The following is a 27,661-nucleotide window of genomic DNA, read 5'->3' as shown; positions in this document are numbered from 1 at the left end:
TATGCAAGGGGAGTGGACCAGAACAGTATATATGCAGGGTTCTCCTTAGCCTGTTTTAGCCTTGCCTTGCACCACTTCTGTGAGCAGGTACCTTCTTGCAGCCTGCTAAAGTTAGAAAGTCATGGGGAAGAGGGCTGTACCGAGGACCTCAGGACCACCAATATTATTATAGATAATAATAGATTGAGTGATTGATGCCAATGCAGGGATATGAGAGTAAAACAGAAAGGTAAATGATAACTGGTTCACGTGTTACTGTAAATGTATCTGTACATGCATAATGTATGGATCTGGATCTGACCCCCGCATTCTTTAGGTTAACGCCTGCCCCCCACACTCTGAGTGAACTCCTGACTTCAGCACTCTGCGATGCTTAAACAGCTTTCTAAAACCCCACCACGGGATCTACAAGTAACTCTTGCCACAGTCAGTTTTATGTATGAATTACCTACATGAACTGCTTACATATAAATTAAAAAAGAGATTGTCAATATTTAACCATAAGAGCTGTGCATGGAAAAAGATTATACAGTGAAAAAAACAAAAAAAACATGGGAGCAAACTTTTTCGAAAAGGCAAGCCTTCTAAAATGGTGTCCTGTGGACTTACGACTCAGTTGTAGAGTTGTTTGGCCACGGTAACAGTACACACAAACACAGCATTTCAGCAAGAGAGCCTTGTACCAGCTAGGAAGCAGTTATGATTTAGGGTTGTTTTGCTTCTTTTGGGCCTGGACAGCTTGAATTCATAAAGTCAGCTATGAATTCTGCATTATATCAAAGTGTGCTTCAAAGTGTGATCAGAATTTTAGACCATCTGTCTAAAAGCTGAAGTTTTATCTGAAGTGGATTTTTTTTCCCAACATAGTAATGATCTGAAGCACACTCAACCAACTAATAGTTTAAAAAGATTGGTTATAGACTGACCTAGTCAAAGCCCTGATTTGAAAAGTTGTGAAGGGGTTTAAAACAGGCAGTTCATGCAAAGGAACTCAAGTGTCTTACAGCTTTTTTGCAGCAAGAAATATGCATAGATGAGTGCTCTAACATTCCATAAAGTCAATGTCAGGGTCTAGTTGTCAATTATGAATAATCCATACAGGAAGTCAAGCTTCAAAGAACAAGGCTGTACTTTTCTACAATACAGCATCACATCTAATAATTGTTGTGATAAAGTTATTGGAAAGGCATATTGTCAATGTGTTTTTATGCAATTATATCACCTTTATCTGTAGGCAATGTTTGAATGAGGATCTTATGCTTGTCAGTTCTTCAAATAAAACCACTTACTTCCTCACACGACTATAAAGCTTTTCTATATGTTCTTGATCAGTGTATGTACAATTGCCTGAAACTCGGCTTGAATAAAGCATTGTAAATGGAAATGAATTCACAATAATCAATGGAGGAAAAGTGGATGTGAAATGTGAAAATTAAAAGCTTTTGCCTCCTGAACACGGCACATAAAGAGGTTTGTATGTGTACTACTTATTTTATCTGGAGTATTGGTTGGCCAAGGTACAATTTCTGATCATTTGCTGCTCTGCAGAGAACCACAGGTGGCAATATTACACATGGTACATGCTGGATCTCAACATCACGTCAGATAAGAAAGGTCTATATATTCTAAATAAAGGACTTCTTATATTTTCAGCAGAAGATTTGAGTCAGGCCATGTCCTTTGCACTAAGATGAGACACGATGACTCTTAAGCCATTCTGTCAAGTCAGTAATGACAGTGAATGAACTGTGTGCTTTGTTTCTGTGGTTTCCTGTCTTTTTCAATTATATGAAATTATTAGACATGCACAGTGGAAAAGCAATCCATAACACAGTGTGCAGACTCTGCAGGTACCTGGAATCACTTACAGCCAGAACACAACGCCTGTTAATTATTTATCTCTTCTATTTGATTACACTATTTCCCAGAAATAGTTTTAAATGCCTTGCTCTTCCTCACATACAGTAAAGCACAACATTAATTATAAAGGAATGCATTTATCAAGTGATAAGTCATGTACAGAAGTCCACTAAAAAGCTTGTCACTAAATCAGTTGCATTGCTTTTATTTAGGTTTCGCCATTGTGAACCACATTAAAACTTTCAAATTGACGGTATTATTTTTCAACACGCTTGTATTATATCTGGAGGTTTTGCCAAGGTATGAGCTGTTGTTTATTTTTGCATGATTATGTGAAGTACATTTAGATAGGGAAATGTCTCTGATTTTGATCTTCACATAACAAATACTGTAATTGGTTGTGATGTATACAGAACTGCTTGTGTGGGATGGGGGGGGTTAGGCATGCTAGGTAAGCCTAGGAAACCCTAAAAATAATCTCAGGTTTTAGGGAATCCCTCCTGCTCTAATTACTATATAATTAGCTCACAGTAGACTAGTGTGGTGGTAAGTGGGAAGAATGGCTCTTACATTGCTGGCTAGTGGGAAGAATGTCACCCTTACAGATAGCCAAAAAGATCATTGTTACCAGGTAAACTGACCTGAGGGGCACGAATTGCTCAATGAGCAATCTCTGCAGGAAGCCTAGGGGGGTTCCATGTATCCCTGGCAGAAAAACACTAGTTTAGACTGTTCTACAGAAGCCTTTAGATGAACTAATGTATGACCAAAAATTCAGATAGAATAGGAAAATATTTTTCTCATTCCAGGATTTTATACATATACTTTCTCTACTTGTTCTGTGAACCACTAGTATCAAGAAAAAAGTGAGTAATCCAAAAAATTAGAGCTGTTACTAAAAGAGGTGGTGAGGGGAAAACAAATCACCTATTCTGGTTACAAATAAGAAAATAATTTGTAATTTGTAGAGATTTTCTTTTACTTCCTGGTTACATCTCAATTGTAACTTTACAGATAAAATATGAATTATAAAAGCCCTGGGGATATTTAGTGAAATTTTAAGAGATGGCTTTAAATACACTTTTTGCTACAAGCATTGGTATGGCTAATCTGGTGTAACTGGTGATTGTATGCAAAAGCTAACAATGCAATAACACAAATTAAAAGAGAACTAAATCCCTCTACAGCCAAAAAAGGTGCCATCCTCTGCACTTGCACTAGTAGGCACACGTGCAATGCGCGCTAGTAGGCCTCTGAAAAAAACAATATTGGCATGTCTGATTAAGACTTTATTAACATCTACTGAACATTTCAAACTTTCACATTCTTTAGCAAAACAAAATAAGTGGTGGGTTTAGATCCACCATAAGGTTAGAAATAGTTCTGTATTTATTTATTCCAACAGCATACAATACAAAAAAAGATAATCTAAGAAAGTTTTTTTTTTTCATTACGCGAGTTTACAGGATTTTATTTTAATATTTATTTTAGTTCTTTGAAACTAAAGCCAAACATCTGCAGAAATAGTCTAATACATGCAGAAGATGACTTGTGTAAAGGACAGGCAGCCAAAATGTCACAAAAACAACTTTCCAGACTGTGGTGGACCACACACTTGGACTCTTGTTTTAATCCCTTTTTGCACCTGTATAATAGCCATTATAGGCCACAGCAACTTTACAAACAGTAAAGTAACACATTGTTTTGTTTTTGTTTTTTTATTTTAGCACAAAGCTTTCTTCTAATTATAAAAACAATAATTATAGCTTCATTGCAAGCTATGAAACAAAACTAAAAAGAACTTATTTTTTTTAACAAAGTTAGTTTAAAAAACAAATCAGTGTTATTGAAGATAAAGCATAAATTGTATTTTATAATTAGTCCTATTTATAATGACACCTAAATTACAATTCTGGTACAAAGCACTGCAAAACATTTCACAAAAAAATAGTTTTAACTTGACGCTAAATAAAATGATTGAACAAAACCAACAAAAGAGTTCAATGCTTAAAAAAACAAACAAGAAATTAGCAAAAAAAATTATAGCTCAGGTGGGATCACTTTATTAGGACTGAATATTGTTAACTAAGAATTAGTACAAGATTAAAATAAACACATTTAAACACATCAGTTTTAACTGACATCAAGGATCAAAAAGGTTTATGGATTAAGTTACTTATTTGATCTGCATATTATTATTATTACACAGTATTTATATAGCACCATCATATCATGCAGCGCTGTACAAAGTCCATAGTCATGTCACTAACTGTGCCTCAAAAGAGCTCACAATCTAATGTCGCTACCATAGTCATATGTTTTTAATACAGTCTAAGGTCAATTTTTGGGGGGGAAGACAATTAACCTAACTGCATGTTTTCGGAATATGGGAGGAAACCGGAGTACTCAGAGGAAACCCACACAAACACGCATATGAATAAAACTGAATACACAATGTAACAACAGGCTTTTCTACCAGGAGTAGAATAGCGATCGCCAACCAGTGGTCCACGGCTTTGGCCATTGAACCCGAGCAGGGTCAGGAAGAGAAGAACCCCCGCTGGGAGGGAAAACTGGCCATGTGCTGTGGACCATGTCCCCCGTACAGATCGCAGGCTCAGGGAAGTGGGAGGGTTGTCTCTGGACACAACTGGCTCAGACCTTCTATGGGAGAGTGGGCGGGTTCTAGCATAATGAAGTCACTATGGGGGAAGGGTCTTTCCCCTTTGAGTGACACCCGGCACCCCCCACATGCACGGTACAGAGCTTGTAAATTTAGTAGTCCGTGGGTCCAAAAAGGTTGACGACCATTGCTTTAGAAGGTTGTCAGAGACTGCAGACAATACACAGGAGATGGTCAAAGATCACAGACACATGAGTTGTTGTAGACTAGGAACTTTCCTCAGGTCAGACTAGAGACATGTTGGAGATTACTGTATTACAGCTCATTTACAAATCAATTCTTTAATATTAGTGCTTTCTCCCGCTTCCTTCAAAATTATTTGTGCAATGTTTAATATTTCTCATGGAATTTATGATAAAAGATCAAAGGTAAAAACATGAGGAGGAGAAAAGGGATAACAGTATAAAAAAATGTAAAAAGAAAAAGTAAAAAAAAGTAAAAAGTGCAGTATGTGGAGGCTGCAGGTTTACAATATATCCTTATCATTGTTATTATTATTATTATTATTAATGAATTAAATATCACCATCATCTTTTGTGGTCCTTTACTATACGCATAGACAAGAATGTAAACAAGAATGTAAGGGATGCAGATAAAATGAACAGATAACCTGTAAATTGTAGAAGTGTAGGAAGATGAATATACAGAACAAATAAAGGGGAAATTGGTAGTGCACTACTGAGCAGCTCTCCCAATGTACTGAACATACAGGTGGGGTAAAAAGGTGAGTGTGAACAGCTGTTATGAAAACAAAGTGTTGAGAGTATTGCCTCTTTCAAGCTTACAATCTAAGAGGATGAGGGGTAGAGAACCTGTTGTAAGGGAGGCTTTGCATGAGGTAGAATGTTGGTATCTGCATAGGTTGACCTAGGTCAGATCATACAGTATACTTGCCTAAAATAGGTAAGTTTTTATTCTATGTTTAAAGGTAGCAAGAAGGTAAGTGCTGATCAGATTGTGGAAGGAATGGAGAAATGTGAAAATTCTGAACACGGGGGAAAAAAAGGAATGATATGATTTAAGATGTTATCTAAAGATGAATGCAGTTATAGAAAGAGCAGCCAGATTGTAGAAAGCATTTTAGGAAAAGCTACGTAAACACATTAGATAATGTTGAATGATACAAATTAGTATTATTGTCTTGGGTGAAAATCTGGTGTTTCTACAGCAGTCCCCTGACTTGGTTTAGCTACTCAACATGTTGGATCATCAAACAACCAACCAGGCATGGCTGATGTTATTTTCTATGGGGGAGGACAAAGCGTATTTGTTAGAAACTAGCTAAAACTACCTTATTTTGAGTGACACTGCTAGTTGCATGATTTAGGTCTACTCCCATGCCTTATATCACTCAACCTGGAAAAAACACCCATACCAATTTGTCTTTGGCTCATGGCCTGTGACAATGAGAGCTAAACAAGTATAGCTCTAGTTCAGAGAGGATCTGATCTAACAACATTTTGTTCTCCTGAAGTGTGTCACTTTGGCAATTATTTTCCACTTGTCAATTTCCTTTATATCTAAAACCAATACAAAGGTTAAAAAAAAAACAAAAAAAACAACAAACTGACTTCATAGTCTTTGCTATGATATGTACAAGCAGGAAGCCAGAAAGGAAGAGAGCGGGAAGAAAACTCTCAGGATTTCTTTAATGCTACTATACAACGTCAAATTCAGTTATTTGCATACTTTCTCTATATTCTGTTTGAAAATGTTTTTGAAGAATGATTATAAATGTGCCATTCTACGCAAACACTCAACTATTACCCAGTGTTGCCAATTTAATGGAATTACTTACGTTTATCTTCAAAAATGTTCTTTGATTTCTTGTAAACCTCCGAAGGATCCAGCTTTGGAGAATTTGATCGTGCAAGGTTTGGTGGGAAAGGTAATGGCTGTGGTAAAGGTTCTGTAGTGCCGATTGCTTCAACACTACCAGTCAGTTCTGGTTTGTCAGTCTTCTGGGAAATAAAGGGAGAAGCCACAGCATTTACAAATTACCATTTTAACATACCAACTCAGATACAATAAAAGCATGTATTCTGGCACATAACTGAGTTAATGACCTACTGTGGAAAATTAAATGCTCACATACCCCAAAGAATTCAATGAAAAGGTGATAAACATTTATGTGTTCACAAAGAGTTTCAGTGTGCTTTTTAGTTTCTATATATTCAGGATATTTTCCATGGTTTCTAGTTTTTATATTTATCATAAACAGGACCTGTAATATACTTAATAATGCAATGTCTACTATGTGTGAGATAAGCTCTAAGGCTTCCACATGGGGAGCTCACCCAGTAGCCAACACTTCCAAGTGAGAAGATCTAATCCCCCTGCCAGGCACTGTGGTTTCTACCACTAGCATCTATTTCATCACAGCACATATGAGCCATTGGGAGAAACAACAACTTAGTGCAGGAAAAGCAGATATTCAACAGTTGTGGAAATGTTTGATACCAGCAGCGGCTGGGGATCTGCCACGAGGTGGAGTTTTAGGACACAGGCTGCTGAAAAAGTAAGAATACAGCAATTGGTTTTACAAGCCAGTTTTTTTTTCTATTTAAATTTCTTTCTGGACCTCATGGTGAGATGGTCACTTTTAATATAATCATTTATATATCCAACCCATATCGCAATTTGTTTGTTACTTTATTTTCCTGAAATAGTATAAATGACCATAACCCTCTTAATGGACACTCACCACTTTTGTTATTTTGGTTGGAGATGGAGGACCTGTAAGAAAAAGAAAACAGTTAGTACATAATATACGGAGACATTGTATACCAAGAATAGCAATCATTGCTAGATATTTCAGAGACTACAATGGTATAACAAGACATAGGTTTATGTAAAGCTATCTAAATGCAACAATATTTCCAAAGGGTCTACACAAGTTTCCTGCTTGGAACTATCAATGTGACTGAATTCGCATCACTGTTTAACTATTTTACTCTATTATTTTTTAATTTCTTTTTAACTTTTAGTACATACAGCTTTATTTAACACAGTTCTTTTTGTAGAAATCAAAATGGTTCCTAATCGGGTTATTCTGTGTCATAAAATTGCCAGGCTAGTGCATTTCTCAAGGTTTATTGGATACCTGCATGTTTAGTTACCTGCCATTATCCTATACTTGTTGGCTTTTTTAATAAGGGCACGTGCTTCCAGAAATCTAAGCCCTGCACATCTGTTGCAGCTGGACCTAACCTAGCATTAAGCTAAGCAGTGTTCATACTACTTTTGCTAGTGACAATTATTAGAAGATCCAGCAATGGAGCCCTACAGCAACACTTGGCATATATCCTAACAAACTAGAATGTGGATATGTAACAATGGAAAAAGGATCTCTCCGGTGTGATAGCCCTACTGGGGTTACAACCAGACGGTACTAATTTATGTAAGGGCTATCCCAATATTACAAATGAACTCTGTATTGTCAATCCTCCAAAACACTCCATGTACATTGCTGAAATAATAATACAATGGTTGCCCTTTCTATTATTTTTTATAATTACAGCATAAACTGTATACCAAAAAAAAAATGACCAATAATGACCTTACCCTGTACTCTTGAGTTTGTAACCGAAACAAAGGAATTAAAAAAAAAACAAATCTGTAGTTGGAAGCAGTACATAACAGACTCCCCTAATCCTGGCTTCCAGTTTTATAACATTTTATTTTTTCGTTTTACAGACGCGAAGTCAATTAAGTCAATGAATGTAACACATGAATGAGCCTTGATAAGGCCACTCGGATTCAATCACTGGGAATAAAATAGCTCTTAAAAGGGCAGCGTCTGAGCCATTACAGTAGACATAGAGACGCATCTTTAACTGGCAGCTATCAGGAACCGTATTATGTGCAAGTATAAGCTAATTAGTATGGAATGGAAATGGAGTCAGTATAATTGCTATTAACCATGTCCATACTGCAGTCAGAAGTTATCTGCATATCACATCATATGTACATCTATATGGATTCCCGCTGTTTATGAAAAGTAACTGGCAAAGCTACTCATTTGCATTCTGAATGCTGCCATTTGTTGTCTGCTAATAGCAGTCTTTCCTTGTGGCTTTCAGGCTACTCTATCATCTTGAAATTAAAGCCACTGGTCATTTAGCTAATGATGGAACCATTGCTTTAATGACTGGCTCCAATCAACCAGGTAAAATTCACTGCACAGTGATATAGCCTGGAAAAAAGTAAGCACTTTAATCAGCACATTGTGCCCTCTAAAATCAATCGTGTGTGTACTTTTATCATTACTTTAAAATAAATACACAATCTTACAATGTTAAAGGAGCATAACAGTCAGTAAAATACTGCAAATAAAAATTAATATGCCCGTAAATTCTTACAATTTTACAGTTACCCATTTACAGGGAATCTAGAGTAGAAATATTGAAGATGCCATTATTACCTTGTTTTTGACCATGTAAGTTCTATTGCAATCATACTTACCTTTTCCTATTTTTTTTTTTCTTTAGGTCAATTACTCAGAACACGCATGTGTATATCATATGCCCGGTACCCTCCCTACAAGTTCTGGTTCAAAAACTCTTTAAGTAGTAAAGAATGGGTAACAATGACATCCACAGAATACAACATTTAAAAAATAGACAGCCATTGAAGCTACCATATTTTTGAGGGAGCTCATACTAGGTATCAATACCTAGGAACCACTGCCAGACAGCCATCGTTATTAACTAACAGAACAAATGTCCTAAATTAGTCAAAATGAGCTGCCTTTTAAATAATTATTCATGCAGTGAAAACCACATAATTAGATGACTGAATAACAGCAATTATCCTCACCATCACTGTCCACAAAGCCAAAATTAAGTATAGTGTCATTGCCAAAAAAAATAATAAACAAATTGTGAAACTGTCAAAAGCATGAAACATTCATGGATACAACTGTGTCTAAAAGGTCAACTGACCGAGACAAATGGTATGCTTGTGTACAGTTTTAATTCATACATTAGTGAAACAAACCAGTTGCTATAATAAAATCACTTCTGTCCAATAGAGTACATGAAAAGTTAGCTTTCACCCTAGTAAAGACATCATATCTAACCTATACCAGCTCTATGAAAAAGGAATTTTTGTTGAAACTAGGCTTCAATTGTTCAATGTAAGATCGAAACATGCTTTTGTTACTGACCTCCTCTTAAGACAAGTAATGGCACTTCAGCTCCCACTGGAAACTGCTTTAAGACTTCAACAACTTGTATGTGTGTCAGGCTCTGCACATTCTGATGACAAATTTCTTTTATTACATCCCCCTTCTGAAGTCCTGGACACCACTGGCTATCCAGAATCATTTTGACTTTCTGCCCCATTGCACTATCAGCGATAGCAAACCCAAAACCTTTGGGGCCTTTCAATAAGGGAATGGTTACTAGCTCAGGCTGTGATGTCCCAGATGATGCCATAGATGTCCTTTGATCTTGCAAATCCTGTGAAGGTCCATTCAGCCGACCATTGACCAACACATGACCTGGTTTCCCATTGTGGTCCAAAACAACTACTCCAGATTTTAAGTCCTGGCTTCCCATGTTTTCTTGAGTAGTCAACTGTCCATTTATTACTGGTGGAGGATTATTAACAATATCAGCCACTGGATCATCACTATCTTCAGGAAGAGGATAGCCCCGGCATAGGGTCATATTCACATACTGGTTAATGGGAATAAGCTGGAACATTTGGACAACTTCTGCATGCGTATGACCAAGAACACAGGTTCCATTAATGTCTACAATCACATCACCTGGATTAAAAGAAAAGAAAAAAAGGAACATTGCTATTATTTTTGTTGTTTTCTAGCTAACAATTTTAATAATGAATTTCCAATATGGGAACATCAAACCAAAGTGCAAAGACCTGTAAAAAAAAACTGCATTAAATCACTATAAACAATTAAATCACCTTGCTTGGGGTAGTATTTCCATTTGCATGTGAAATGTACCATTGGAGGAGCACATACTTGTGTGTTAAGTATGAATAATTAATGCGGTATTTAACATATGTATGGTCATATCCATGGCTAATTTTAAATTGCTCTTGAGTTTTTTGCCTTCTGTATACTCTCTTTAATAATATAATACGTAAGGATTCATGGATCATCTATTGCAAGGAAGACTTGACGAAAAACCAACAAAGATTAGCCATAGCTATCTTTTTGCTCACTAAACAGACTCCAGCAAAGCCCCAGTTCTAAATGATTCATAGAAGACAATACAAATTATTTGGATCCCCAACATTTCCTGGTTGAAATGGTCTAAACTCTTTGGATGCATCTTAGAGGACTTCAATGTGTGCGTGTGTCTAATTTGGAATTTTAAAAGTTTAGAGGTTAGCTAAGTTATGTTTATGGTATTTTGTCAACCTTTTTAATTGAAACACTGTATCTAAACCTTTTCAATTTGATTTCTTTTTACTTTTTTGTTTACCTTTTTTGTTTCACAGTATATGATTTTAGTGGTCAAAAATATGCGATGAAGCTGCTAAAATGTAAATTTTGTGTTTGACCAGTTGCAAATTTGCTATTGTCTAGAATCTGAAGAACAGTGTTCAAGTTTCCTTACTGTGCATATTCCAGTCTTTACACAACAAATTTAATATATATATATATATATATATATATATATATTCTTCAAAAAAACATTATTGATCCTTTGTGCCACAAACCGTACAGGCAAGATGGTTCATCCAGGAAAAATAACTGCAGATCTACACTAAAGACACCATTTGTGTTCCTACTATACAGTATAAAACAGGATAAAGCAAAAAAAACTTTTATGCTACATCATTTGGTAGTAGTGAAGTTTAGGCAGTTTGAGGAATGGGCTTCTTGATGCATAGATGCACCTGCACAGCTTGGAAGTCAGAGCTCCATGAAACCAGACTTTTTCTAAATAGCAATTTATTTTTTACCATTTCATAGATTTCTACACCAGAACCCATCCCTGTGCTTATTGCATATTCAGTCTTTTTTATTACTGTTAATAACAGCAGCAAATGGTTTATGGGTGGATTTGAGGTCTGTATCCTGATGGATGATATTTTATTTCAAAATGTTTAGAGAATTACAAAACAAAAAAAAAAAAAAACAAGAAGATTTAATTGGGGAAATGTGTAGGCTACAATTGTTTCCAGGGTGTTGATGGGATCAAGTAATTGACCTAGTGCACATTATTAATATTATTATTAAACAGGATTTATATAGCGCCAACATATTACGCGGCGCTGAACATGAAATACTTATTGTTATGTATTGCACATATTGTTATGTAAGATCTCCTAAACAATACCTGGGTCGGGTGGCCAAAGTATCAAAGTCAGAAGCTGCCCGGCAACCAGAATATTCAGAAACTGTAAGTTTACTTAGTGAAACCCCAAATTCAACATTGATTAAAAGAATCAAACCATATTCTCTACAAGCACATATTGCAATTTTTAGCTTTACAAATGTCTCCTGTACCTATAAATTCTCCTAAAATTTTCTTCCACACAGTGCTCAAGTGAGCTCCAACTTGCTCTTGAGCTGCTATCCTGTGACAGCCTGTGGGCAGAGTAAAACAGTGCCACACAAAAGTGACATGCATGCACTGCGGGCACTGTCAGACTGCCTCATACACTCCCTGCACTTTACAGAACTAGAGAGGGTGCAGCCATAAATGCGGACATACACTTTCTAGGCTGAATTAGGCTGGGCACAATGCAACCTGGGAGAAGGATGACAGCTACTGAACAAAATGGAGCTATTATTGCAGCAATTGCAGGATTTTGTATTTTAAATTGATTGGGCCAACAAAGTTTCATGGTTGGAATTAGGTTTTACATCATAGGTTAGAAGCCTCTTCTTAACAGTGATAGGAGAGCTACCGTGTTTCCCCGAAAATAAGACAGTGTCTTATATTTATTTTACCTCTGAAAATCTCATTAGGGCTTATTTTCAGGGGATGTCTTATTTTCCTCACAAAAAATCTATATTTATTCATGTACAAAAATCTGTATTTACCAAAACCTGCAACCAATATTACTATAGAAAGATACCTCTGTGTTATAAGAATTGACATAAATGAGTAATGAAAAAAAAACACAGCTTCATAAGCAAACAAGTGCAACATAACAAGAAAATGTGCTGACAATTAACATGTGTCAAAAAAAAATTTAAAAATCAATTAATAAATATGCATTGCTGCTAATGAATGAAATACCAGCAAGGACCTTTTGAAAAGAGAATCCACCAACCTCTTAGTGCTAGTGTCACACCAGAGTACTGTAGGTTAATTAACCCTGCGATTTCTTCACCCCTTGCTCCAGTGCTTTTGAAATCTCCTGTTCTCTCTCTCTCTCTGCTCCCTCCTTCCTCTTGGTATCCCTCCGTGTACCATGTGACCACACCCTCTGAAGAAGCCAATAGGGCTTACTTTCGGGGGAGGGCTTATATTTCACCCTTGCATGATTAGCATGCTAGGGCTTACTTTCGGGGTAGGTCCTATTTTCGGGGAAACACGGTACTACACAATACTTGGGATCCCACAGGAACATTACCAGATACATATGTCACAAGCATGCTTAACAACTTGGTAGAATATAAATACATTCTGTGTTCTTCACTGGCCAGGGATGTACAAACATATGGGTCACAGACAAAAGTTGGCAAGCTACTAGTTCATACAGAATAATAACCTGGTGACTATAATTAGGAAATTATATGTCAAATGGTGTACAGAAGATGAATATTTTTTCTATTTTCCTCATTATGGTATGCCAAAACAACACTGAACAAAAGCTTAAACAGCAAAACTTGCTTCCCTTTGTATCCAAATACAAAAGAGTGATAAATATTTTTACATGCTGCACATCAGAAGGCTTGTATCTCTTCAATAAAAAATTAAAAAACAAAACAATTTCTTCTATTAAAACCAAGACATGAAGAAACCTGAAAATACAATGCCATAAATATACTTCATAGTATAAACAATATGTTTGTCATTTCAACTTTCCTGCAAAATAGTTTGTTTAGTGTAATTATACCTGAGGCTATCTTTCCGTCTTGAGCAGCTGGGCCGTCTTTGAGAACGTTCTTCACCTGCAAGAACTCATCTGGTCTGTCTCCTCCAATAATGGTGAATCCAAATCCCATTGCACTTTTCCTTAGAGATGTGCGCAATGTTGCTCCCTTTAGCAGAGCTGGATCTCTGGTAAATAGGGACTTGTCAGGTTCTGAAGAGGGTACAAAATTAACCATTGGGGGAGAAAAATAAAATAAAAAGAAAGAGTAGAATAATGAGCATTATGTTTAAATATAGTATATATGCTAGTGTTACAAATAAATATGGTAAATACTCATACCAGGAATTACTGTCCCTTCAGGCTGAGGAAGACCCAGCTGGCCAAGCTGCTTCTTTCTTTTAGCTTCAAGAACAGGGTTTTCAAACTGTGTTTTCTGGTTAATATGGCTATATTGAAAGAAAGGAAAGGTTAGTCCTACATATGAGTCACAAACTCTAGAAGTAAACTCATCATGCTCTACAACGATCATTTCACAGTCATGCTTTATAAATGTACTAACAGAAGGGTAGTGCTTTTTCTTTTTTTGAATAGATTTGCATTTTCATCCGGCGGTCGGAACCTCTTTTGTACACTGTTGATTTTCATATTGTATTCTATATGCCAAAAAGTGAGCAATCTTTTTTGCATGGTCTTTCAACAATACATCAGCTGTGTACCTTGGCCAACGGTTATTATTTTACATCCTGAAGGATTCATAAGTTCTAGCAAAAAAAAAAAAAAAAAAATTTGGCATTTATAAAAAAAATGTTAGCACAGAATCCCAGGAAGATATCTTCCCAGAATTCTCTGTACACATAATTTTTCCTCAGCTGACATGTGAGCAGTGAGGCAGCGGGTGCTTGATTAGGTTAGTAGCTAACAACCCATCACAAGATATTGAATTTTGCAAAGAACTGATCTCATGTAACTGGTTTATTTCCATCTCTAGTGAAACGAACAAACCCACTTTGATTACATGCACAGATTGACAAAAAATAAATCAAACATTTGGTGCAAGAATTTTATGATTAATGGATGGATCATTAAAATCAACCTTTTTAAATTAAATACAGAGGCTGCTACTGTACCCCTCCATCTGAAAATGCTAGTTGACTAAATGTTTTGCTGATTCTTTGTTTTTACTAATTTCAGTCAATGGAAGAAGTATTGACATCTGAAATCGTTTTTTGCATATTTGTTTTGAGTTTCTAACTTGTCCTGCTTATCCAAGTGTCTAAGCGAACATTTTTGGCAAATTAATGATGTATATGAACCGATCAGGCAGGTTTTTATTGCAGGAAGGGACAGGCGATGTCCCTTCTGCAATAACTATTTTTACTTGCCTGATTGCTGCCCAGCTGTCAAATTTCACTGAGCTGTGCAAACCTGGCATTCCCAGCATCCTCTGTGAACACCGGAATTAAATAAACTCCCATGCTCCTGTGGGGGAGTTACGTCAACCCGGCCCTGCCAATCAAAATGGCCAATGATTGGATTTAGATAGAGAAGAAAGAAGATGGAAGCTTCTACAATGGAACGGGGAAAATTAAGCATCAACTGGGTTTAGTTCTACTTTAGGCCTGGAGAGGAACATAGATATTAGCACTAATACTGAATACAGTGGGCCTGATTTATTAAAGCTTTCAAGGCTGGAGAGAATACACTTTCATCAGTGAAGCTGGGTGATCCTGCAAACCTGGAATGGATTTCTTTGGAAGTCATTTGCTACTTGTTTTGAGTCCTGGGCCAGATCCCAGGTTTGCTGGATCACCCAGCTTCACAGATGAAAGTGTATCCTCTCTAGCCTTGGAGAGCTTTATTAAATCAGACCCAGTGAATCAACTGGAGATTAATGCTTCACCCTCCAACCACTAATATCCATACACTTTATTTCTCTCCTGGCAGATCCATGAACGACGAAAGAACTCAATGCAAGGTAAGCAGGGTGCCACTTGCTCATTTTCCCCCTCCCCATAGTGCAGAATGGTGCTGTATGTACAGCACTCGTTCATTCATCTTTTAGTCTTTTGTTGTTGGAAAGGATTGTGAAAGATCCTTCCTACAAAAATATTCTAACATGTGTACATTTACAGTCTTAGTGATGATAACTGGGCTAAACAGAGGGAGTAAATCTCCCCAGTGGGGATAAAAACAGCAAACAGCACCTCTTCATTCAAACAAAATAAAAAAAGCCCATAAAAAGTCTAGAGTAGTCAACAATTAAATAAAGATGTGCCATGAGAAACATCATTAAACATGCACCAGGTGCACTCTCATTTGTCACTAAGTGCAGCACAGAAAAATACTAATTATACACAATATGCAATTAGGAAGTCTTTTTCAGGACATAAATCATTTAGCCTTTTTTTTTTTTTTACCAAATGACCACATACAACAAATAAAGGCAATGTTAGCAGATACTAAGAGCATACATAACATTGACTATCACATAAAGTTCTTGTTGTAGTCTAATTACAGAAGCATTTTCCTGACTTGTCACAATATACACAAAAACAGTGAATTAATTTAGCGTGCTGGGATACTCTAATTCTAAGCATCTTCTCTGTCAAGATGACTTGCAATCCTAAATTAAGACGCTTCCCCAGATATTTCTACAAGCAAATGACTGCAGCAATTACACATTTAGTATTTTTTAAATAATGTTCTACTTTTTATGAGAAAGATCATTGGTCATTTTTAGGAAATCTAACATCAGCAAATGTGATTGCTGAAATAATAAATTGTGAAACCTGTCAAGTAAAGACTGACAACATATTTGCAATCAATAGAAATCGTATAGCTAAAAAGGGAACCAATCAAATACTTACACATTAGTCCTCGAAAATCCACATACCAGATGTATTGCTTAATTGGATTTATCCCCATCTATGTTAATATGACTAATCAGTTGTTCTGAGGTGCAATTGAAGCCCAATACTATATACCTGATTACTATGCTGTCAATCAGGTAGTTCTCAGCAGGTATGCTTGCACTGAACATTTGCAGTAACACACTATCACAAGAATGATGCACAGCAAAGGCTGCCTAAATCCTAGAATTCCTTTAAATTGCTTTGAGAGACCATGCAGTACCTATAAATATTAGTATTAGTTTAAGTATGTTCAGCAGCCTCTAAAAATGTCATATGGCTAAAAGGTCATACTGTTCGCACATGCACAACTTTGACACTGTTGTGTTTTGATGAAAGCTTGTTGCTAAATCCAGCCCACAAACATTCCAATCGGTTCAGCGCTAGGATTAGCCTTATTGGCTATTACGAACAATCAGTAGGAAAAAATGGGTGAACAAGTTTAGGTAGCTTTACAAGTGCTAAAGTTATGCCTAATATAAGGACCAGGTATTAACAAAAAATGTGGCCAGAAGCCCAAAAGGTAAATTGAATTCCAAATACTTTAGCAGATAAGATAACTTGCATATATGCAATTCAATTTTGTATTGAATTGTAATAATTGTGTATTGAACAGTACTCCACTTTTGGGTTGCAAAAGTCTTTGGATTCACATACTGTACATAGGACAACAAACATATTTGGCTAGATTAGTTGAAGAACACTACATTAATGTGCACCCCGTAATCTATACTTTGGGAAATAGCCAGTTAACCAGGCAAAAATTACAAAATTGTAGGTGAACATGAATATGGAAAAGCGTAGAAATTAGGTTTTGCACTTTTTGGTATCAAAAAAACAAAACCAACCATCACAAAGAAAATGCTTGCATACCCAACATCCCTGTTATATCTCTCTACTGCTGGTTTTGTAAAAGTACATAGATACAGTTTGTAGTTATCTGAATTAATAAAAAAACAAACAAAAAACCAACACATTTACCTGAACTTCTTTTAACATTGTGGAACATATTAAATATGCAGGTAAAAGAACTCAAGACTTTGTCGATAAGCTTTTGCATTGTGCATTGTGCATTGTTTTGCATAAAAGCAGACCTACTTGTAAGAGTCAGTCATTGAGCGCGTTTCATTATTTCTTCTCAATGCAATAAATTCTGCACGTTTAATTCCTATCCCAGGTGTCTGAAAAGCAGCAGGAAATTACGGCTTCTCGCTGCACTGTCTGCTCTGAGCTTCTTCCCTCAGAGGTAGTTAAATATTCATAGACAGGCTACAGAGACAACCCGATCAAACACTTCAGCCAATTCAGTATTAGTCCAAACAACCAAGCCACAGGCAACATGTAGCACACAACTGAATTTTAAGCTTTTCTCTTTTTTTGGTTCAATTTTACGTGCCAAGCTTTCTCATCCATCTGCAATGAAACCCTTGCATTCACAAGATGTTGAAGTAAACAACCACAGTAAGAAATGTAAAACAAAAGTCACCAATATTACCTGGTCAACTGAGTCTTTCAGTTGACGAGTGCTGACTATGTTCCAATGTAAATCATATTAAAGCTTGTTGTAACAAGTTAAAAGTTCCTGCCTCTCATTACAACAAATAAAGGTTTTTTGTTTATTTCTTCATACATGGGTATCCATTGAATTGTGCAGTTTATATGGAGCCATGTAGAAGGGAAGGAGGCCATTAAACACTTTTTGGCAATGTGGAAACAGGTGGTGCCATGGGTGACTTTTTATCAAAGATCTGGTAATCTCAACAGGTGAGGAGTGCACAGTGGAACAAGTGAATTTCTAAATGTCTTCCCTGGCAGTTTTGCATCAAGATAATATATTTTCTCTCCATATTGTTGACCATTGACAGTGTTGGACAGTGACCTCCTCTGAAGGGCAGTTAAAAAACTTCACCATGTTCTGTGTAATGTGTTGGCACAATATATAATATAATAGAACAACATATATGTAAAGAACCTCTATACATATAGAACTAATCAGGTTTTTATTGCTGTTTGTGGGGACACCTGTTCCAGTGACTGTTGTCTAGGAACAGGGTTTGAAAAATACTCACACTTCCCGTTTCTATAAAACAGAAAATTAAAAAAAAAAACCCACACAATGAGCAAAAAATACCTCAATACATAAAATGAGAAATGTCCTGCCTACAGTCTCATTCACAGCAGTCTGTTTAAATATTTTTACACATGAGCACAAGTCTGTATATTACATCCTAAAAACCCTAAGGGCAGATTCAGCGATGCTAGAATTTTTTCTTACCTTTGCAGCAGACTTTTGTAAAAGGAAGTAAGTGAATCACATGAGCAAGGTGTGAGATTCCTGTGGTTGTTTTTAGCATTTGTTCTGCAACCCACACATAGCACAGGAATACTTTACTGACAAAAAATGGAAGATTTTGCAGCATTTGACAGCTGTTCCCTGAACAGTGTGCTAAAACCCCCCATATTTGCCATTTTTAACAAAACTGGGGTATTCTGTTGAATGCTCACTGAGTAAAAACTAAAAAAAAAAACAAAAAGAACAAACTTTATTTTTAATTGCAATACACTCTTGTACTTGTATTGTGGTTCTAATTTAATTTTTGGCATCTTTCTTTTGTATCTGGCAGCCTTCTAAATATTCCACTACAGTTTTTGGCAAATGTAGCGCTCCCCTGCATATCACAGGTTAAAATTAATCATATCACGCAGACTACTTAACAGCTATATGCACAAGTGAAGGAATATATTTATTAAAGTCACAGTCAGTTAATGAATAATTTCGTAAATGCTAGCCCCATGAAAAAAAGTTTTCACCTAGATCCAAGTAAAAAAAAAAATCTGGATATCCTGTTAGGAGATACCGGTACTTATTTCTAATTCATGTTGTGCCCCACTGAATGCCGCTCTGAAAGAGTGGTACCCTGTGCCTCTAGATGCGGCCTGGGCATCTCCTGGACCTTAACAGGTATACCTCAACATCTCAAGGGTTTGAAACACTACAGGGTAGTTTAATACCTCTAGCTTTCAATTACAACCAACAGAAATGAATAAAAACATATGTTATAAATCACACAACTGAACATTTCAAGTGTGTTAAACCATCTGACTTTCACTAATTTATTAGAGAACACAACAGGAAAAATACAAAAGTTCTTCTCTGTGCTTTATGGGAATGTTCTTTTATATGCAAAAGAATGGTAAATTTGCAAGAACCTTTGCCTTCTCTTTAATTCCTTTTACCTCCTATTCCCTGTATTAGTGACCATATTTGTACTGTCTTAATAGTTTGGGAAAATGGAGGTGAGTGATCCAAATCTCAGTACTCCAATTTTTTTATATCTATAAAATATATATATATATATATATATATATTTTTTACTTTACTTGTCTTGTTGCTTTGTGCATGTCTGCCTAAAATAAAAAAGGTTGACCTTCCCCAGTTCCTCATAACAGGAGAACACTATAGGTTTATTTAAACCAACTTCACCAACTCCACACACAATTTCAGATTAAATGTGGTTTCCTATTAGTTTCCTTTTTTTCACTAGCACTAATTATAGACCACAATCCACTCATATAGGCTAGAGGTTACAAAATGTGGTTCTTTATATGTTGAGGCCACCCTCTTGAATGGAATACGAACACAATGGATAGGAAATAAAAAAGATAGAGTGTTGTGTGGCAACAAAAATGGCTTTATATAAAAAAAAGTTTTCTAAGTACATACAATTCCACAATACTGTGATGCTTATAACAAAAACAGCAGATATATATAAATATGATATCCAAACATCATCTCTTAGTGGGTTAGATCAGATTAAGTACTAGACATGTGTCTCCTATTGAAATGACAAAACATATAATTCCAAGAAAGAAGGGGAAGAGGATAAGTAATGTTATAGTGATAGGTCTGAGGTCCCGATGCTATTCGCCCTTTGGGCTTCCGCAGGGGATAGCAAGTACCCCTTCCAAGAACTAAGCTGTTTTAGTATTGGATAAGTTTTCTCCAGTTCAACAAAAATTGGGGAAAGACAGAAAAAAGAACACTGAGGATATGATAAATCCAGGATTAAATTCAGTAGTTTAGAGCAAGAGTGCCACTGGTGCTGTTTCAAGGTAAATATAACCTGTGGTGGTGTACTTGAAAGTTCGGTATATAGTTGACACATATGGTGACTTTGACAGTTATCACCAGAGGCACACGTTATCTGCATAGTTTTTGGGAAAAAGTTAAATCAGGTGTTTTTTTCTGCTTCGAAAACAAATTACAATATGAACATTTTAACCAGTTGCCCTAATTTTTATGGAATTTGTGGTTTTTGTTGCTTTTGTTCTGCTACCCCAAACTATATTGGTATATTAAAGTTAGAGATCAGACAAAAGAAACAATACCATACAGACAGAAAATCATTGCGGTAAATAGTCTCCAAGTCTAAGCTAGTAACATGTCTAACAGACAGGTCCCCAGGCTGCCATAAACCTTTCCATGCAAACCGCTATTTGTGTTGCTCAGTGAAAGAGGCAGAACGCTGGAAGTCATCCCCAGCTCCAATAGATAGTGGCATATGAGTGGGTGTTCATGTGCTTGCAAGACACAGTGTGGGAATCTACAATGACAAATTTGCCCCCACCTTTTCATTGCAACCAAAAATACACACGGCCAAAAAGAAAAGTTCACATGACATCTTAGCTCTGTTTATTTCAGGTGAAATGTCCTCTACATCAAATTGCTCAAGGGGGCTGCGGAGAGAGGTGTTGCTATGACAACTCAGCTTTTTCTACAAAATGCCATGGCTGGTAATACCTTCTGTGTGTTGAACACACCATAAAGCACCAAGGGTTAAAAGCCATAAGCAACCTGAGTGTGAAGGCACAATGCTTTAAAGGCTAGGATGCTCTTCACAAATCAAAGTCTTTTTGGAAAAAGAATTGTACACATTCATAATTTATTTGTATGTAGCCATTATTGTACGCAATGCTTTTCAAGGTTGAAATAATGTGAAAACCAGGGCTTAAAGCAAACCTGTCATATAGGGGAGCTTAAAATAGATAGGCAATCAATTAAGGTAAAGGGCAGGCATAGCACGATGGTCATTAAAAAAAAAATTACAAAGCCAAGACATTAGAAAAAAATCGAGACTTGATTTTAGAAATGAATAGCATTTTATATTGTATGCAGAACAATAATGACACATCTATCTATATGTTGCATATGTTATATAGCCTTTCCTCCTTGCTCGCTGCCATCTCTATGACAGAGGACTTTCTGGTTGGCTAAATGGTTTCATTCCTTCACAGAGATATGAGTAAGGCAGTGGGTATACAATGTCTGTTACTGTAGTAGCGAATACATTCTTAAAATGTATATAAAACATTCATCATTTTATAAAGGCAGCCATGTTTATCTGTCAGAACTGAGCTAGTCTCAGGCATACTGAAAGTTGTGGATGGATAATTACACCACATGCAAGGCTGTTCCTTTGGTATTTGTCAAAAATTCTATATTTTACAATATATCACTTCAGAAACATAATATTGTCATTATGCTATTATTCGAAGTGCCTTTATTCTTTATACTATACACATTTACTTTTTGAATTCTATACTAGAACTCAAGTTAATAGGTATTTTATATTATTTATCGAAGTACCTCTAGATTCTAGAGTTCTAATATATGATTAAAAAAGTAAATGTGAAGAAACTTACACTAAGCAAGGTTTTACTTGACCATTTTGAACTAAGTGGAAATGTAAATGTATTTGTTTTATGGATATGATTAAAAGGTTTTAAAGCGATTTACAAGTGTTTTAAAATTCTGCAGATCCCCCCAGCCCAATTTTTTTAAATTAGAGAGCCCATATATTCAAATGAAACAAATATATTGATGTCAAAGCTGCTGTTCCCCCTGCAATGTGTGCAGCACTTCAAACTCAGCTTGGGCATGCAAATTGAAGAATGTATGTGTATTAAGCAAGGAGCAGACATACCCTGACTCCAACCCAGAACTGAAGTCCCCAATGGCATAAAATGGGTTTTCCTAAATTAGGGATACAACATTTAAAGTGAAAACTGCATGGTGATAGGGTCCAAAGTTTTTTCTCTTTCTTCAAAAAGTTTAATTTCAGATTTTTCAAATTAGTTTTTGTTTTATGGGCTGATAAGTGAACATTGCATTTTTATACAAGTTAACTTTCTAATTATTGCACATAGATAAAATGATTCTTTATCACAAAGAACTGAATTACTCAAAGGTATGCAGACACACTAGAAACAACATGCTTCAAAATGTTTCATTATATTGATGCTTGTGTTTGCCTGCCTTACAAATCTCCCTGGATACCCAAGAGCCAGAACACAAAGCACAATAAATTCAATCTTGTACATTCAATCGCAAGAGAATATACCTTAATTAAGCAGAAATGTATAGAACTATGGGCTTGTATTTTTGTAAAAAAAAAAAATTGCTGAGAATTTAAATATGATTTTTGGATATATAGGCAAAAGTTTCCAGGGCTTCCTAAAACCAAGATAAATACAAATATAATTATTTTCAATAGCCTACTGGTTTCAGAGAAACAACTGATTCAGTAATAATAGCCATCTTAATATGAGATAAAAACTAGAACTGTACGATAACATTAATTCCAATGTTTTTTTCCCCCTAGAAAATACAGTTTATATATCTCGAAACCGCTCCTGCAGCCTTTGTGCTGCCACTTTTTGTTTAGATGCACTCATTTACTGATAGACAACAGCAGAATATACTTGTACATGAGTGTCAGCATAATCGCCCAGTCTTTACTGGGAGCACATTCAAAAGGGTGACAATGCAGGAGAGCAACTAAGAGACATATAATTACTGAGTTGTGTTCATTTCTGTCTTTTATATTGACTAGAGTTTAGTTGTAACAAGTTAGAGATCATATGAGATTTTAGTGGTTTGGTTACGAAACACTTTAGGAATTGTTTAGCCTAAAATAGCTGTACCACTGCACAATAGCCATCACAGCAAGTTCCAGAAAAGTCAAACTGTTAAGTTACTTTACAGACCTACATATTTTTAAACAGTTTATAAGCAACTGGGTAGCTTGTTTTATGTTTACAGAGATCCAGTAAGAACAAAAATCAGTAAAACCACTGGGAAATGCTAGTAATGCAAGGAAACTAGAAGTGTTACCAGTTTATTATATACTGCAAGCAAAAAAAGCAGATAAATCACTGTTAAGGCGTATCTTATCCTCACAAAAATATGTAGTACCTTTAGCAATTTTTTATTTTAAATGTGGTTGCTGCACATTTTTTTTTTTTGTATTTCATTTTTCATTTTGGTTTGACCTCTTGATCTTATTAATAACATACTTCATGTCCTTGGGTGACAATGTTCACTCACTGTACAGTATCTATGCAGAAGCAGTATTGTCAACTACAGTCTTCTGACTAATATGTTACTTTTATTGCTCCTGGATTTTATTAAACATCAATCTCATTCACAACAAGAATGTACATTTATCACAGTATTCTAAATCATGTATAGCCAATAGAATTACGAATAATACATACAATATTTTCCTTTTTTGGTATGTATGCTTATGCTTTGCATAATTTTTCAACCTAATCTTACCTAAAGCAAGAGAAATACCATTTTGCCCCTAATATTGTAAATAGTGTGGGAGCAGTGTATTCTAGAGGTTACAGTTTGTGCAGTAATCCAAATCCCTTTGTCCGGTTTGTCATTCAAAAATCTCCTCTGCAACATACCAATGTCTTCAGGGCCGTCATCAGAAATTGGTGGGTCCCACACTAGGTGCATTTCCTGAGCCACCCTACACCATGTCTAAAAGTTCCTGCACTGCAAAACTGAAGCTCTTCTAAGAAAAGGAGAAAGGATAAAGATGGCACTGGTTTGGCATGTGGCACAAAAAAAAGACACCACTAACCCTAGGATACAGGGGTAAGATTTGAGTTATTGGGTTCTACATAATAATGTAGAGTGCGGTTTGTGTTTCCCTTCTTATTATTATTTCCATTCTTTCTATCTGTCTTTGTGACAACTGTCATTGGAAGAAAAGTAATGGGAAATCCAAAACTAGGTAGTCACCAGATAAGGGGAAATCCTTTAATTCGGGAAGATTTTCTGATACCCACTTTGTAGTCTTACTGTAATTTCCTGTTATGTCTCTAGGTCAGGAAGTGAGGGAAAATCTCCCAATGGGACAGCATAAAATGACAGGTATTTTCCACCTCCTGCTCCAACAAAAAAACAAAATGTGTTTTGGTTATACATATATTAGACTAAGGCATCTTTCCTACAGCAGAACTAAGACTTGGCAAAAAAGAGGAAATACTAGGACCCAATTGGGTTTAGTTGAATGAACAGACAGCATACTGACAGGAAGAGTGAGCTGATGTTCTTTAATTTTACATTTAGAACTTCACAAAATATTCCTTAACTCTGAGACAGCAGTGTCATTATAATTATTATTAAAAATAAACAGTATTTATACAGCGCCAACATTTTATGCAGAGCTTTACAAAGTCCATAGTCATGTCCCTCAAAGGAACTCACCATTGAATGTCCCTACCATAGTCATAAGTCTTTAATACAGTCTAAGGTCAATTTTTTGGGAGGAAACCAATTAACCTAACTGCAGTAAATGTGGGAAGAAACCAGAGTACCCAGGGGAAACCCACGCAAACATGGTGAGAACCTGCAAACTCCATGCAGATAGATAGTGTCCTGGCTGATATTCGAACCTGGGACTTAGTACTGCAAACGCCAGAGAGCTAATCGTTGAGCCACCATGCTTGTCCCCCAGTATCATCATCCTGTCAGTGATGCCTGACGTGGCAGTTAAACTGCCCTATTTGCCAAAGGATAGGTAATTGTGTCCTTTGTGGATTTCCTCTGTGTATGTAGCTATTTGCCAATAGTTCAACTTTAATAGTCCCCGTCTTCTGGCGAGAAAAATAACAATTGAAAGCATTTGTGTTGATGCAGTGTGAAAACTGGTTCTCAAGAGCATTTTATTAACCATGTTTAGTCAACAAAATACAATACATTTATTCTAGAAGGTATGCACCCAAAATATATTAGAGCAACCTTTAAGTGTTCATAGTGGTGTTATAAATGACTTTGAGTGCATAGATTGGCCTGCTGTTATTAGCTTAGGATTACAGTAGAAAAAAAAGGCCTAATCGGATGGCTTTCCTTGCCTTGGATTTGGATTTTAGCCAAAATAAATACCTTCCAAAATGGATATGGCAAACACATCTTTGATCCTTAGCAAAAAGCTTAAGCTATCTTGGGATGCTTTTACTTTCTGCCACATTGATTAATAATATACCAGGAGACCACTGGGCTTGGAACAAGTTAAAAGTAGGTACGACTAGCATATCCCAGGGGTGGGGTTTCGCTCATGGTACGCTTGCTTTGTATGCTCAAGCTCTGCTTTGCCGAGCCTAACGCCATCACCCTCCCCAAAGATTATATTGTCAGCTAGTCTGCAGTTATCTTAGTTCTTACGCTGTCATGATTGCAAGCTGCCAAGAATACTCCGGAGGGGGACAAGGGCTTTTGCTAAGCTGTCATAAACACACACGTAACAAAGGACAGCACTCATTCAGTTAGACAACTCAGTCCCTGCACACGCAGCTTGCAATGCACTGAGCCTCTCTCTCTCTCTCTTTCTCTCTCTCTCTCTCTCTCATGTAAATCTGAGCATACTAAATATCAGGCAACTTGTCCAAACTTTAAGACATGCAGTGAACCAGACAACAATGTTTCAAGTAACGTATAGAATTAGGTCCTTAAAATGCCACTGGACGCATTCATAAATAATAAATTCCAGAATTGTAATGTAAAAATGCCCTCTTCTGAACAGTTATCCTATTTTTTATTATCTATTTTTTTTTTTATTGCCCTCTACTATGTTTTTGAAAACAATAGTTGCTAGCGACCTTGAGAAAAGCTATTAAAGACATAAAGGAAAGAAACTGAATATCCATGATAAAGCCTATCAAAACAATAACTTACACATTGGTAACACACTATAACTGAACTCTATGCAGATATGCAAGACACAATGCAGCTAGTGGAAGTACATGAATTTGATCTGGTATCAGCCATTTGCATTCCCTGAATGGCAAAATTGATTGACGGAGTAAGGGGCAGCACTAGAAAGGAATCATGCTGTATACAATGTCCTGCTCTTCATCAAATCAGGTAGTGGACATCAGAGCAAATCTAACTATGGCATATTAAGTTGCGTTATCCTTCTTGCTGTGTGCCAGGTCTGTGTAAAACTTAGGACTGAACAGGTAGAGTTGCAAATCATTTGACAAGTCGTTGAGTTCCCTTGTGTACTTAGCTGCTAACCTGGAGTTTGGAATTTAAAATATTACAAGGTAAAGATAAGTAAGTAAAGATAAAGTAAGTATAAGTAAAGATTTTCTGATAGTTGCATTGTTTCCTATACATATAAAGTTTGAAATCAACACTAGTAGAGGTCTAGGGTAATAACAGGGCCAGTACCACCTATTATGGTAGTGCATGATATTTCACATCTGTCTCCCCTTTCCCTTGGCCCTTCAGAACACTATTCCAATATGCTTCTATAATAGGGCTGCCCTAAAAATGATTACTATATATTTCCACTGTAAAGTTGTCCTGTAAATGATCACTTTATAGTTCGGCAACAGTGCTGTCCCCAACACTGTCGGGGCAGATTTAGTCCTCTTTTATTGTTAAGAGATGTTCTAGATATTTACTGCACTGCATTTACTAATATATGTACCGTATTTTTCGGACCATAAGACGCACCGGAACATAAGACGCACCAGTTTTTAGAGAAGGGAAATTAAGAAAAAAAAGATTCTGAAACAAATAGTGTCCTAAAATATTTTATGTGCTTTAAAAACCAACATCACAGTCATAAACACATGTAATCAACCCTGTAAAGTAAACAGCAGCATTTAGAACCATTAATAACAAATAAAGTCAGCAAAAGACAAAATTGCTGCCATTGATTGTCCCCTTCTGATCACTATATGCAATGATTGTCCCCTTCTGATCACTCTATGCCATTGATTGTCCCCTTCTGATCACTATATGCAATGATTGTCCCCTTCTGATCACTCTATGCCATTGACTGTCCCCTTCTGATCACTATATGCAATGATTGTCCCT

The 27,661-nt window shown here is 36.3% G+C and overlaps 1 protein-coding gene across 1 annotated transcript in view; it reads right to left on the bottom strand.

The window, feature by feature from the left end:
• Positions 1-27,661, bottom strand: part of MAGI3 (membrane associated guanylate kinase, WW and PDZ domain containing 3) — a 195,664-nt gene that overhangs the window by 23,625 nt on the left and 144,378 nt on the right. The window contains exons 8-13 of the mRNA XM_072413280.1: positions 13,910-14,016; positions 13,592-13,780; positions 9,711-10,316; positions 7,248-7,279; positions 6,342-6,504; positions 6,026-6,063 (exon numbers count right to left, since the gene is read on the bottom strand). Coding sequence (XP_072269381.1) covers positions 6,026-6,063; positions 6,342-6,504; positions 7,248-7,279; positions 9,711-10,316; positions 13,592-13,780; positions 13,910-14,016 — 1,135 coding nt within the window. The remainder of the gene's footprint in view (positions 1-6,025; positions 6,064-6,341; positions 6,505-7,247; positions 7,280-9,710; positions 10,317-13,591; positions 13,781-13,909; positions 14,017-27,661) is intronic.

Source organism: Pyxicephalus adspersus, chromosome 1 (assembly GCF_032062135.1).
Source record: "Pyxicephalus adspersus chromosome 1, UCB_Pads_2.0, whole genome shotgun sequence".
NCBI classification, from domain to species: Eukaryota; Metazoa; Chordata; class Amphibia; order Anura; family Pyxicephalidae; genus Pyxicephalus; species Pyxicephalus adspersus.
Note: the sequence above shows the minus strand (reverse complement) of the source record. Positions and strands in the feature narration are given on the sequence as shown.